This window comes from Octodon degus, unplaced genomic scaffold (assembly GCF_000260255.1).
Source record: "Octodon degus isolate 3935 unplaced genomic scaffold, OctDeg1.0 scaffold00205, whole genome shotgun sequence".
Taxonomy (NCBI): Eukaryota; Metazoa; Chordata; class Mammalia; order Rodentia; family Octodontidae; genus Octodon; species Octodon degus.
This window is the reverse complement of record NW_004524781.1, coordinates 421,973-435,492: the sequence shown is the minus strand read 5'-3', so window position 1 is coordinate 435,492 and position 13,520 is coordinate 421,973. Positions and strand designations below refer to the sequence as shown.

Below are 13,520 nucleotides of genomic sequence, written 5' to 3'. Positions count from 1 at the left end.
TTTTTGCAGTTTTGGGGGGGGTTTTTTGCTTGCCTGTTTGCTTGCCTGCCTGCCTGCTTGCTTGCTTGCTTCCTTCCTTCCTTCTGCAGTGCTAGGGATCAGATCTAGGAGTACTCTACTATATCACTGAGTTGGGTTCCCAGTCCATCTTGTATTTTTATTTTGAGACAGGGTTTTGCTCACTTGTCCAGTTGGTACTCCAACTTGCCATCCCTCTGCCTCAGCTTCCCTCAGTGCTAGGATTACAGATGTATGCCACTAAGCCTGCCTTTTAATGGCTCTTGTAAACAGTATTTCCTGTACTTTTTACCAAAACTGATTAGGAACTTTAGTTAATGTCCGTGATTTACATTTGGTTTTCTTTGTCCCTCTCCTAGTTGAAGACCCCATCCTTCACCCTGGGGTCCCAACTTACTTGTGTTTTTTTTTTTTTTTTTTAGGTGAATTTTGTTTTTTTTGTGGAACTGGGAATTGAACTCAGGCCCTTGTGCTTGCCAGGGTAGCGCTTATTTTACTGAGCTATCTCCCCGACCCGTAGGCAAAACTAATCTTTAGCACTGAAGAACAGATTTAGTAGTCACCTAAGGCCAAGAGACAACTGCGAAGGGCAAGAAGGGACGTTTTAGGGTAAATGGAATGGTCTACAACTTACACAGGGAGACACAATTATCAAAAGGTACAGCTTTTTTTTTTTTTTTTTTTAATGTATTTAGTACAGGGTCTACAGGGTCACACTATACAGATCGGACTTGTACTGATCCTGTTGTTTTCAGCCTCCCAAGTGCTGGGATTATAGGCGTGTGCTACCCAGTCTCCATTGTTGTCTCAGTGCACCCCGGGATGGGGCCGGCACAGCACACCAGGAAAAGCACACCTAAAATGGTGTTTTTTAATTGTATCTGAGTTATATCTCATCAGAAGTTACTAAATTTTAAAAAGGCATGTGATTTAGAACTTTTTACATAAAAAGGAAAAGATAAAATTTGAAAATAATTTGGTGAAGGTAACTTTCAAAGTCAAGGACTTTTAGAATCACTTGGGACTTTCTCCTCTCAGTGCTTGTCACAAAACTGTTTTATAGACAAAAACATTTTAACTTTCAAACTAATGGCCAAATAAAATACTGCACCCATTCGAAGACTAACACAACATTCCCAAAATCCAGAGCCTGAAAAAACCCAAACTCATTTTCAGTCACAGGTAAGCAACTGTGTGCCCTATGATATGTCTGTCGCTCAGGACACACGCATGTGCCCACCGGCTCTCTTACCTGGGGAGAGGCCAGGCCCTGAGCGTAAGGCGGCAGGCTGTTGTTCTGATCCATGATGCTGACCTTCTTCAGCACTCAGTCTTCCTACAGCATCCCCAGGACACTCTTCTTAGAAACTTCCACACCAAGAAAGTGTGACACTGCTCAGAAGAAAAAAATTTAAGGTAAGACACACACACACACACACACACACACACACACACACACGAGCCCATATAGTCTATCACCACAGTTTTGTGGTACACAAAGTAAACTAAGGAAAACAATGAGATTTTGGAACACTTTTTTTTTCTTAAACCCAAAAGTCCACACTCTTCTTTCATGTTTTTCATGACAATATGCAGAATTACCTAAAGGTGTCATAACAAGTGCAAGAAATTTTTGGGGAAAGCTAAGAGACAACTAATTCATATTCATTCATTCATTCATTCATTCATTTATTCTCTCTCTCTCTCTTTCTCAATGTATTTAGTATAGGGTCTACAGGGTCTCACACCAATTGGGCTCATACTTATTATCCTGTTTTCAGTCTCCCAAGTGTTGGGATTATACTGGGATTGCCACACCTGTAATCCCAGCAACTGGGAGACTGAAAACAGGATAATCACTATGATTATCAGGCCAAGCCAGCACAAAAGGGGATGGGGGGTGGTTCCCCAGCCCTGAGGCTGCCTAAGCAGGCACTTTAATCCACTGAGCTATCCAGTTGGCCCATTAGTTATTGTTTCTCTTTGTTTTGTCTTTTTGAAACAGGGTTCTCAAAAAGTATGCAATTCAGGCTAGTCTTGAACTCCTATTGATCCTCCTGCCCCAGCCTCTCAAGTGCTGGGATTACAGGCAGTGCATTACCACACGCAGGGAGAAAACTAGTGCTTAAGCAAATTATACTATCACCATAGAACACGGATATAATGCACTGTATGTATATAGAGCACTGTTAGGCCAAGTTCAGGTTTTAAAATATTCCACTCAATTGTACGGCTCCACAATGTCTTAGGCATGTAAGTTCAATAAATACAGATCCAGACCCAATATACTTTAGCATTTACTGAGCTCTAACATCAATAAAACATCTGTGAAAGAAGACATGTGGATACAATAACTAAAACATATTTTAATAAAGGTAATACATCAGTGTGAACCATGTGTAGATCTGCTTTGCTTAAATCATCATCTCTTTTTTTTTTGGGGGGGGGGAGCTGGGCATTGAACTCAGGCCCTTGCCCTTACCAGGTACGCACTTATGCCACTGAGCCATCTCCCCGGCTCCAAACCACGTCTTTATTGCTTATGCATCTGTAATTATTTCCAACAATGACTACTAAAAGACTGTGGAGGAAGAGGCTGCTGGGAGTAGGACCTAGGGCCTCAACCATGCTAGAAGCACTCTACCCAGAGCTAAATCCCCAGCACCGAGGACTCTCCTTTTCCCCTCTATTAATCAGTTCTGTTCAGACAGACCTATAACTTGTTCAAGGATGCTGTGAGCATAGAATTAACTGAGTTAACTCACTAAAATATGTCTCATTACATAGCTTAGAATAGGCCAAATATTAGCTATTATCATTAAATTTCAGTTCAAACATTTCTTATTTAGTAAGATATTCTCAAGTAGAGCTCACAGGTTGCAAAATTATTCTCAGACTACTGTCCAAAGATCCACATTCCATTCACTGGTACAGAGATATTCAGACATTTGCTGAATCAATGAAAGAATGTGACAATCGCTTGCAGAAGGCAAAGGACTCCAAAGACTATCCTACAAACATCACTAAAAAAAGAGATCAAGGAAAGCTCTGCTTTTGAAAATGTATTGGAGCGATAAGAAACTTACACTTTTTTTTTCTGACACTGTTGTAACAGAAGTGCTGCAGACACAACGTTGAAAGCAATACACTGGGGCTGGTGAGATGGCTCAGTGGTCTAAAGCACCTACTTAGAACAAGCTTAGCAAAGCACAGGGACTGCGGTTCAATCCCCCAGCACCACATGCCAGCCAGCCCGCCCCCTGGTGGGTTGAGCTGGCCACACACACACATAAATAAATAAATAAATAAATAAAAAAGAAAGCAATACACTGCCTAGTGGCCGGCCAGATGGCTCAGCAGACTAAAGTGCCTGTTTAGGCAGATGCAGGGACCCGGGTTCAATCCCCGGTGTGTCATCCTCTTCTAGCTCCACCCCTAGGCCCAGCGTTTGGGAGACCGAAAACAGGAGGATCACTACAGAGTAGTGAGACCTTTACATAAAAATAAATTAAAAAATGGAGGCCGGGCAGATGGCTCAGTAAAAAATGATACAATCCCTAGGTCAAGTAGACCAGCATTTGGGAGGCTGAGTGGAGAAGGTCACTGTGAATTCCAGGCCAGACTAAACTACATAGCCAGCTGAATCTGTCTGGGGGGGAAAAAAAAAAGTGTTACATGCTATTATATAGATAAGAAAATCAGTTACAGAATTCTGAAGTGCAAGTGAGTAGGTAAATTTGAGAGGAAAACACTGGAGGCTGAAAATTCAGTTCAAGGCACCAACTGCCATTATTGAGCCAAGAGACAGGTTATGATTTAGAGCCCAAGTAGGACCTGAGACTCATCCAGGGCCGTTTGTGGTCCCGACCACTTTTTGTAAACTTAAGAGTCTACAGAAAGAACTGGTTGTTGCACAAGGTGGAAGACTCTGTAGACCACTCAGAGCTCAACTCAGTTCCAGCAATGGCACCAAACACACACAGTGGCCACTGCACGGACTTATCCTTTGAAAACAACTGTTTGCACCTTTTGGAAACCAAAGCATCAAGCTGGAGACTTTGGAAGGCGATCAAATTAATTTGGCACAGCCCTCTAGCGGCCCTATACCTCAGGCATAATAACTTCTTCCCCAAAAGCCTATCTAGTTGGGACACTCAGCCGGCCTGAGCCCAAGGACCCAGACCTTGTAACTAACAGTGGTGCGCGCGTACGTATGCTTGTACCTCAAGCGAAATCTTGTTCGAAGTAACAAACTTCTGACAATATGTTTTAAAAGTATCAAGGACAACTTTATGATAAAACCACGCCCGCTAGTAGCAAGCGGGACAGCACGGCCGGGGTGAAGTCGGCCCCCCCAGCAAGGAGCAAGGGGAAGCCGCACAGGGCACCGTCGGGGTCTTACGTGTGCACGCTGTCCTGGGCCGGCCGTCCCGGAACCCTGACTCGCGGAGCGGACGCCACGGCCGAGGACCCGGCGGAGTCGCAGCCAGGCGGCGGGTACAGGCCAGGGGCCGCGGCGCGCGGAGGGAGGAGCGCTCCCTGCGGTCGCCTGCGCTCGTCGCCGGCCTCCGTCGTCCGTCTCGCGGCAGTGGCCGCCTTCGCCCACGGCCTCAGAAAACAGGAAAAGAGAAGGAAACCGTTACCTGGAGTCGCTGGAGAGATGACAACGAGCGCGCGGAAACGAAGTTAAACCACAGCCAGCCCGGACGCCCGCCCGCGCGACCCTTCCCGACCCCACTGAGCGCCCGGCGCGCGCTGATAACGTCACTTCCGCCCGCCCCGGCCCGCCGCAGCCGGCGGAGCTCGCGGAGACGCGGTCAGGAGCGGCGACCTCTGGGACTGCCTCGGGGCCCCAGCCTTTTCCAGTTGTCCCTCGGCCCGCGAGGGAGATACCAATTTTTAGGTTTTTTTTTTTTTTCTTTTTAATGTACTTAGTACAGGGTCTACAGGTTCTCGCTACGTCGATCGGACTCTCAGCCTCCCTAGCGCCGGGATAACAGGCGCGCGATCCGGGGGCGGGACCGGCACGCACGCGGGGGATCGAACCCCGTTTCCTGCGTCGGCCTAAACGGGAGCTTTAATCCGCTGAGCTATCTGGCCGGCCGAGATACCGTTTTGTTTTTTTTCAAAGGTTGGGTTTTGTTATTTGTCTTGTTTTTTAACCTATTGGCGATGCTACCTTTGGCCAGCACGTATTCCTTATGATGCTTGCAAGGAATGTTAGCTAATCAAATCTGGGGAATAAAGAAAACCAAACCTGATAGCTTGTGCTTATACAATATTTTAATTGTGCTACTACCTTCTTGTGCACTTTGACTTTCCGAGTTCCTTAAGGACAAGAAAATCCACACTTGTTTTTCATGTCCAGGCCAGCGCCTGGCGCTGTGTTAACCAGTGGAGACCCGAATAAGTACAGTGTACTCATCTGTCCATAGGTAGTGAAGAAAATATTTTTTCTTATCCTTTTCAATTAACAAACATTTTAAACAATTAATTTTTTAAAAAATCTTTTCTGGCTCCAGAATCGCATGTACACATCAGATAGTCCACTTGACATTAATTAGCCAGTTCTCGTTTGTCTGCTTGCATTTTTGGCTGAAAAGATAACATTCGTACCAGAAAATCTCTTAAGACGTGCAGTTTGACAAATAGTTGTAAGACACGAAACAGAAAATTGCGAGCACCACGATCCCCACCAGGCCTTTCTCCTCGCCACGACCGAGCCACCACGCAGCACGCGCTGGGCGGGACGCGCACCTGGCAGGCTCCCGTCGCCGGCGTCGCCCGGCGTCTCCCCCGAGCCTCCCGGCTGGCTCCGGCCGGTGCGCTGCTTCGCTGCGGGCCGTCCCACAGGATGACTGCGCCTCGGCTAACTTACTCGTTCTGTTTATGGCAACTGGACTCGCGTCCAGTCTGGCGCCATTAAAGAACACGGCCCTGTGAACGTCGAGTCCTGCGGCCCCCGGGGCGCAAGCCCGCGGCACCGCTGAGCCCCGAGGGGTGCACAGGCCCGTCTGGGGCCCGTCCGTGTCCATTCCCTCGACTCTCGGGGACTGCGCGTCCTGGCCATGCTTTCAGGGCTGTCCGGCGCTGCCTTCGGGACGGGGGGCGCCCGGCTCGCCCCGCCCCGCGCCTGAGCGGCCTCCAGAGCAGCGACGAGAGCCGGCTAGAGGCGCCCGAGGAGGCCGGAAGTCGCGCGGCTTCCGGTCGCGCCCGCCATCTTGCCGTGAGACAGCAGAGGGACTGTGGGGGACGCGCGGCGCGATGTTGTCGACTGTAGCCTCCCACTCGGGGCCCGGCCGGGAGCTGGCGGCGGAGCCGTACGGCGCGGCGGGCCCGCTGCAGCAGCGGTTCTCGCCCTACGCCTTTAACGGAGGGTAAGCGCCCGGGTCCTCGCGCTCCCCCCCGGCGCTTCCCGGCTCGCGGGTCCCCGCCGGCCGGCCGCCCGCGCCCTCCCGCAGCTGCCATGCCCGCGCGCGGCCCTCGGGCTTCGTGGGCCCTGACGCGTTGCGGAGCGCGGCGTGAGCGTGCGCGTGGTCGTGCCGGCGGCGGCCGCCTCACCGCTCGCGGGTGAAAGGGGTTGGTTGGCAGGTGCAGGTCGGTGCCCTTCCTGCTCACAAGAGAGGGACCTTCTGATTTGTGGATTGTTCCGTTAGGCTCACGGTGCCTTGTTCTTCCTCACCAGCTTAATGTCAAGTAATGCTTTTTCTTAATAACTGAAAGACGCTACTTAGGGCTTTTTTACAGTATCGTATTTGGTACAGGGTCTCACTACGCAGCTCAGGCCTGTAGTGATCTTTCTGTTTTCAGCCTCCCTAGTGCTGGGATTACAGGCCTGCGCCACTATACCCGTCTCTGCCCTCTCAGCGCGGCCTGTGGTGCTGGGGATCGAACCCCGGCCCCTGCGCTTGCCTAAGCAGGTGCTTAGCCCACTGAGTTGTTTATTTTATTTTAATTTTTTTTTTGCAGAACCGGGGATTCAACTCGGCCCTTGCGCTTGCCAGGAAAGTGCTATTCCACTGAGCCATCTCCCCGGCCCTCTTGACGGCCGTATTTAGGACCTGTGAATTAAAGTGGTCAGGAATGTAGCTTTATCATTTATTTATTTATTTAGTATTTTTTAGGGAAGGGTCTACAGGGTATTCAGGGTCTCACTACTAGATAGGACTCGTAGTGATTCCCCCGTTCACAGCTTCCAAGAGCTGGGATTACAGGCGCGCGGCGCCACGCCCAGTCTCATTTGCCATCCCATTGCGCCCCCGGGGTGGGGCTGGCACAGCAGGGTCGGAACTCCGGACCCCGTGCCTGCTTGTAGGCGCTTTAATCTGCCTAGCTATTTGGCTGGTCCCCAGGCCGTACTTTTAGTTATCAGACTTCGCACATTAAAACATACAAGTCCTACTTTCACGGTTTCTTAATTTACACGAATGTTGAATTTGTGTAAATTTTGTTCAGCATGCAGATTGCTGGAGTATGTTACAGCGTGAAGGATTGGTTATAGCCTTGGTCACACTGTTAAAGGGCAGTGTGGTCACTGGGTCTCAGATTCTTGAACCTGTATTTCCTTGTCTTTCATAGCCCTGTCATAGTTTGGTAGAGGACTAAGAAAGATACATTTTGTAGACTGGAAGTAGTATCTTACTTAGTACTCAGAATATGTGAACAGTGGTATTAAGAGAACTCACCTCTTAAAAATCTAATGAAGTTAAACAGTCCTGGTCACAGAACTGGGGTGCCTGGAGTCTGAATTGGAGTATTTGAATTTGTGACCTTTCCTGCTTATGCTTGTTTTCCCAGTGCACTCCCCCCTTCCTCTTCCCTTGTGAAACAGTATATGGCCAACGTGCCCAGGCTGGGCTGGAACTTGCAAACCTCTTGACACAGCCCCCCAATGCTGGGATTACATTGGGAAAGGGTCTTGCTGTGTCACTTAAGCTGGCCTCAAACTCACTATGTAGTCCAGGTTGGCCTTTAGTTCATAATCCTGCCTGCCTGTTAACTGTCTCGGATTGTATAAATTCTTTTTAGTGATAATTTTTTAGGTTTTCAGTATTCTGGATCCATTACTTTTTTTTTGTGGAACCGGGGATTGAACTCAGGCCCTTGCACTTGCCAGGGAAGCGCTTATTGCACTGAGCCATCTCCCCGATCCTGGATCCATTACTTTTGACTCCCTTTAATCTTTTTTAAGTCACTACTTCCCTAACAGCTCCTCATAACCTTTTCGATTTTCTTTTTCTTTGGCATTTTTTATAGCTGGCTCAGGTAGTCTCAACTTATACAAAATTAAGCTTCTCAGAGTCAGTAGCCTCTATGTTTGTCAGGTGACACCCACATTTCTCCCAGTCCTATTTCTCAGAAGTCCCTCAATTCTTGGCTTCCTCAGCAAGGTAGTAAACAAAACAAAGGCAAGCTGTTTCTTTCATTTGGTCACTTCTCCTTAAATGTACAGCTTTTAATCATGCCAGCCTTCTGCTTTTCCAGATTTAAAATTGTGTCATAAGTGATTTTCCCAGCTTCTGTCACAGTTAGGTTGTTAACAAAACTTTGCTTTTTGTGTTTTTGTAATTTTTTTAGATGTGCCTTTTTCTCTTTTCACCGTACTTCTGTCGGGTTGCATTGGTCTTTCTGGAGCAGTGTTTCCCTCTTTGCATATGGTGTTATTGTCCAAGCAGTCTTCTCAAAACCTGGCTGTGCAGATAGAGCTGTTCTCATTTTTAAAAATTGGTGTGTATGTAGCTCTACGTAACATATATATGTATATGTATATACATATATATATGTATATACATATATATATATTTGTATTTAGTACAGGGTCTCACTATATAGATTGGACACATAAAGATTGATTCTCTTGTTTTCAGCCTCCCAAGAGCTGGGATTAGAGGCACGTGCTCCCATGCCCAGTCTCGAAATTGGTATATTTTATATTTATAGCAACATTCATCACAGGGACTCTGTACCTGCACGTGGTACATCTTACTGTTGCTTTTCTTCCCATTCCCTTCCCCTCCCTTCATCCTCTGTCCCTCCTTTGTACTCGTTCTTGGTTCCTGGCTAGAATTCCAAAATCTTCAGCAGTGAATCCCTCTGCTGCTGTGCCAAGAGACCCCTGAATGCGTTACCACCATTGTGTACCGTTTTAATTGTTACCTGTTGGCCTTTGCTTGCTGTCTGTGGTGCCGGGAATCTTTTTCTACCATAGAGCCTTAGTTGTAAATCCTGTCTGAGGAAAATAGTAGCTGCCCTTTCCTGAGTGTTCATGTCCTGTGAGGCACAGTGTTGGATGCTGTGAACTGTGCCCTTCAGCTCTCCCAGGTGTGGTCCCTGCTGTCCAAGGTCACACAGCTAATAAGTGGCAAGGGTGGGTCTCTGAGGTGATCCGAGCACATACAGCAGCTGTAGCTCACAGTCACTGGAGGAGCAGTCACATACTGTTATAAACAGTGACATGTCTTGTAAGGACCTCACAGTTACTTGCTTTCAGCACTCTGGTGAGGTCACTAGTCTTACAGCTTTGTCATGGGTATGAGGAAAGTGAGGCCTTGAGAAGTCACACGAGCGTGGTGGTGCACACTTGTAATCCCAGCACGAAGAGGCTGAGACAGAAGGATCATGTGTTCAAGTCCAGCCTGGACTGCATTTGTGGGACTCAGTCTTTAAAAAAAAAAAAAAGAGTTAAATAACTTGGCTACAGCCTCATACCTGCTAAGTAGCAGAGCCATAATTCAAAACTGGGTAGTGTGCTTTCAGCAAGCTACCAGAAGTTGTAGAACCAGAAAGAGTTTGCTGTGTCCCACTCCTTGGCAGATAGCTAAGTGTCTGCCGCTAGATGTTATATAAGGTCTCACAGACAAAGCTGCTTGTCTGAAGCGTTTCTGAAGAAGTGCGGCTCTTCTCTGACCTCAGTTTGCTTTGCAGTACCACATTACGCTTGGTCCTCCTGGCCACAGGTCTCCGCTGCGCTTGTGCTAACGGTGTTTCGCATGAATAGGTTGTAGTGTTTTGGTGGCTATTACACTATGTAATTTGGCTGCTTTCCCATTCATGTGAGCCATTGTTCTGACTTGGGGTTAGGGCTTTTTCCGGATGCCAAGAACACTTTGTCTCTCCATTTGAATCGTCTTGTTCACGTGGAATAGACTTTTCCAAATATTTCCTGTGGTGCACTCATCTATTTGGAGAGGTAGGATTCCTACCCTGAAGAATTAATTTTTTTCTCTGATTTTCCTCAGGACCGTATTGGCAATTGCTGGAGAAGATTTCTCAATTGTTGCGTCTGACACCCGATTGAGCGAGGGCTTTTCCATTCACACCCGGGACAGCCCCAAATGCTACAAATTGTAAGTAGATATTTTTAATGACAATTTTCTTGTTGCCTTTGTGATGACCTAATACTATCGGATTCCCCTTGTTAAGCCATGTAATTTCTGAATTTTTATGTTGCTTCTTAACAACATATCTTGCATTTTACCAGAAAAACGTTTTCTAAGTGTTTCCGAAGAATCTTCCATGTAATTTTATGTGAGATTTGCTTTCTTTGTGTACCAGCAATGCTTTTATAGGAAGCATGTGACTAGACGTTAGTGTATTTCCCTCCACCCTTCTGTCTGTTCATCTGAGTCTGCTTGGGGCTTTGTAACAATGCGAGAGTCTGGGCAACAGTGAGCAGAAGTGCGTGGGCTTGTGGTTCTGGGGCTGGAAAGTTGGCTGAAGCACCAGCTCTGCTCAGGGTCTTCGTGCTGTGTTGCGGCATTGCAGGAGGGCGAGGAGAGAGGGCAAGAGGGGCCAGGCACCCCCACAACAGCATTAGTGCACAGCTGCTGTGCCCCCTCCCAGTACTGCCACAGTGACAGTTAAATTTCTGTGTCAGTTTTGGGAGGAACCATGGTACCATTATCCATTAAAAAGTTTTAAAACCTGTGCTATGTTTCTCCCCCCTCTAGAATATTCAATTTAGATATATCCTAAGCATTCCACGCCTTACAGTATTAATGGGTTAGGTAGCTTTTCCCCTAAAATATGAAAATGACACCATATGCCCAGATAGCTGTACATCACCTAAATACATCTTGTAGAGTGGCAGGATTTATGTTTGATAGTTTTTAAAGTGTGGTTAATCAATTCCTAGTACAAAAAAAAAGAAAAGAAAGAAAGGCTGTCAAGTGGCTGTTAATTTGGATGTTGGTCACAAAGGCCTGCCTTGGAGGAGCCTGAGGAGGCTTGGGTCCCAAGCATTGTGCTCTTGGTATGGTAGAAGTGGATGAGGAAAGGGGACATCTCTTGTGTCCTGGTCCCATCCATGGCTCACATCTTCGCAGTGCTGGTCGGTGTCATGCCAGCTCCTTTTTGCTCGTTTCTCTCCTTTCCACCAGTGGGCCCTTTCCTTTTCTTCTGTGCAGCATTTAGAATTTCAGATTAGGAAGTATAATTTTGAAGCCATCTTTGTGGAAACTTTTTCCCATCTTGGCAACATCTGTTGCAGTGTGTAATGCTGAGTGAGCAGAATATCTGTTTCATGAGCTGCTTACGGGGTGGGGACAGGGAACAGCACAGTACAGCATTGTCATGTGCGCTGGTCCATGCCCTTTGTGGCTGACCTAGCCCCACTGTTTGAAACTACACACTCTGGCCATTTGCCTCATGAGAACTCCATCCCTCAAAGCACTTAGGTGGACAGACCTGCATATGTGGACACTGTATTGTCTCCCTAGTGTAAGTACTTGAAAGAGTAAATAAAATCTGAAAGGTACAGTAGAAAACTGTGACAGAGAAAGAAACTGCTCAAAAGGAAGTAACTGGGATGAGGGAAAGGGGAAAAGAAAGAATAAAGGAAGGGAAGTATGTGTGTGTATACACACAAGTGTTTGGATAATCATATTGCTGATTTCTGCTGGCTACTGAAAGCTGTTAATACTTAATTTTTTTCTCTCCTTTTTAATTTTTTGACCAATTTTACATGCATATATCTGGTAATCTGAGCAACTAATTTGAAGACAATATGGAATGTAACAACCATTATTGAATTCCTGTCATTTTGCTTAGGGAGATTCTGTATCATTTCTAATGTTTTTTGTTTTGTTTCACTATTTTTTATTCTCTTTAAAAAAGAAAATAAAAACACCTGAGAAGAGCATCTTGAAGTTCTAAGCCTTAATCTTTCCCTGTTGTCAGCCCTCCGCAGCAGTGAAGGCATTAAAGCCTTGTGGATGATAGGAGGTCTTGGTTTTTGTTGTTCTTATTTATATATTATTTATATATTTATTGTTAATTGACAGAGATGGCAGGACTTTAACTGTGCAGTGAAGTTGGTTTCAACAAGACGGATACAGATTTCCTAATAGATCTCAGTACTTAGGGGTCAAGTTTTAAGGTACAGGGGTTGAATTTGTATGGATGTATAAAAATGTAATCAGTCTCCTGCTAATGGGTGCATAGGTGAGAAGGGTGTTCTGTGTGCTCACAGGTGAACCTAGAACTTATCTCTGCCAACCTGTGTGAGTACACTGACAGGATGGATTTTTAGTAATGGGATTCTTTATTTTTATTTTAGGGGAGGATCTACAGGGTGTTCAGGGTCTGTAGTGATCCACCTGCTTACAGCCTCCCAAGAGCTGGGATTACAGGCTTGGACCACCATGCGCAATTTTAGTTGCCCTCTCAGTACACTCCGGGGGCAGGGCCCTGACTGTGGCCTTGGCTGGGTGGGCACGGCAGGCCCAGGAGTGATGGGATTCTTGAGTGAAAGTGACGTCTTTTTAAGTCTTTACTAAGTAACGCTAAATTGCCCATCAAAGTTATGCGGCTTCCATTCCTCGAGAGTACTTGTCTTCTCCCTCTCAGCAGCACTTCTTCCTGTGTGTTTTGGCCAGGCTGGTCAGTTGAGATTGCCTCTCGTTAGGCTGTGAGTAGTTAAGAGGCTTTTTGCATGTCTCGTTGGTGGCCTTTGTCTGATTTTTTTTTTTCTGTAACTTGTATATTCATAAAATTTTACCTATCTTTCCATTATATTATTATATAAAAATGATAATTCCTGAAGCATTTTTCTTATGTATAGGAAGCCTTTCCAGGCTAAGGAAATTACGATGGTGGTTTTATCATATGTACTACCAATAAATTTTCTTAACTTTTTTTGAGCTATTCATATTTTTTTCTGTAGAAAATAATGAGAATAGAATTTTGAAATTAAAATTGCCAAAGATATGTTTTGTTTTATGGTCTTATCAATTCAGTGTCCTAAAATATGTTTTTTACAGAACAGACAAAACAGTCATTGGATGCAGCGGTTTTCATGGAGACTGCCTTACCCTGACAAAGATTATTGAAGCGAGACTAAAGGTAGATGCTCTTGTACCTGCCTATGCTGTTGAAGACTACGCTGCCTGGAAGAACTAGAGGTGTTCTGAGTTGGTAACCCAGACTGTGACGGGTTCTAAAAATAAAATCATATGATTCATGCAGTTTCATTGAAGTCCTGTAACGTGAAGCTGGCTTCAGAC

General features: G+C 46.2%; 2 protein-coding genes across 3 annotated transcripts in view; one reads left to right on the top strand and one right to left on the bottom strand.

Annotated features, from left to right (window-relative positions):
- Positions 1-4,888, bottom strand: part of Tbp (TATA-box binding protein) — a 17,280-nt gene extending 12,392 nt beyond the window's left edge. The window contains exons 1-2 of one of the 2 annotated variants that reach the window (XM_004644611.3): positions 4,662-4,888; positions 1,271-1,413 (exon numbers count right to left, since the gene is read on the bottom strand). In XM_004644611.3, coding sequence (XP_004644668.1) covers positions 1,271-1,324 — 54 coding nt within the window. In that variant the 5' untranslated portion in view covers positions 1,325-1,413; positions 4,662-4,888. Of the gene's footprint in view, positions 1-1,270; positions 1,414-4,420; positions 4,628-4,661 lie in introns of those variants that run through there. The other variant, XM_023704817.1, reaches the window with a different exon arrangement.
- Positions 4,889-6,210: 1,322 nt separating this feature from the next.
- Psmb1 (proteasome subunit beta 1) overlaps positions 6,211-13,520 on the top strand; it is a 17,519-nt gene continuing 10,209 nt past the window's right edge. Inside the window, exons 1-3 of the mRNA XM_004644610.2 lie at positions 6,211-6,395; positions 10,257-10,364; positions 13,278-13,359. Coding sequence (XP_004644667.1) covers positions 6,283-6,395; positions 10,257-10,364; positions 13,278-13,359 — 303 coding nt within the window. The 5' untranslated portion in view covers positions 6,211-6,282. The remainder of the gene's footprint in view (positions 6,396-10,256; positions 10,365-13,277; positions 13,360-13,520) is intronic.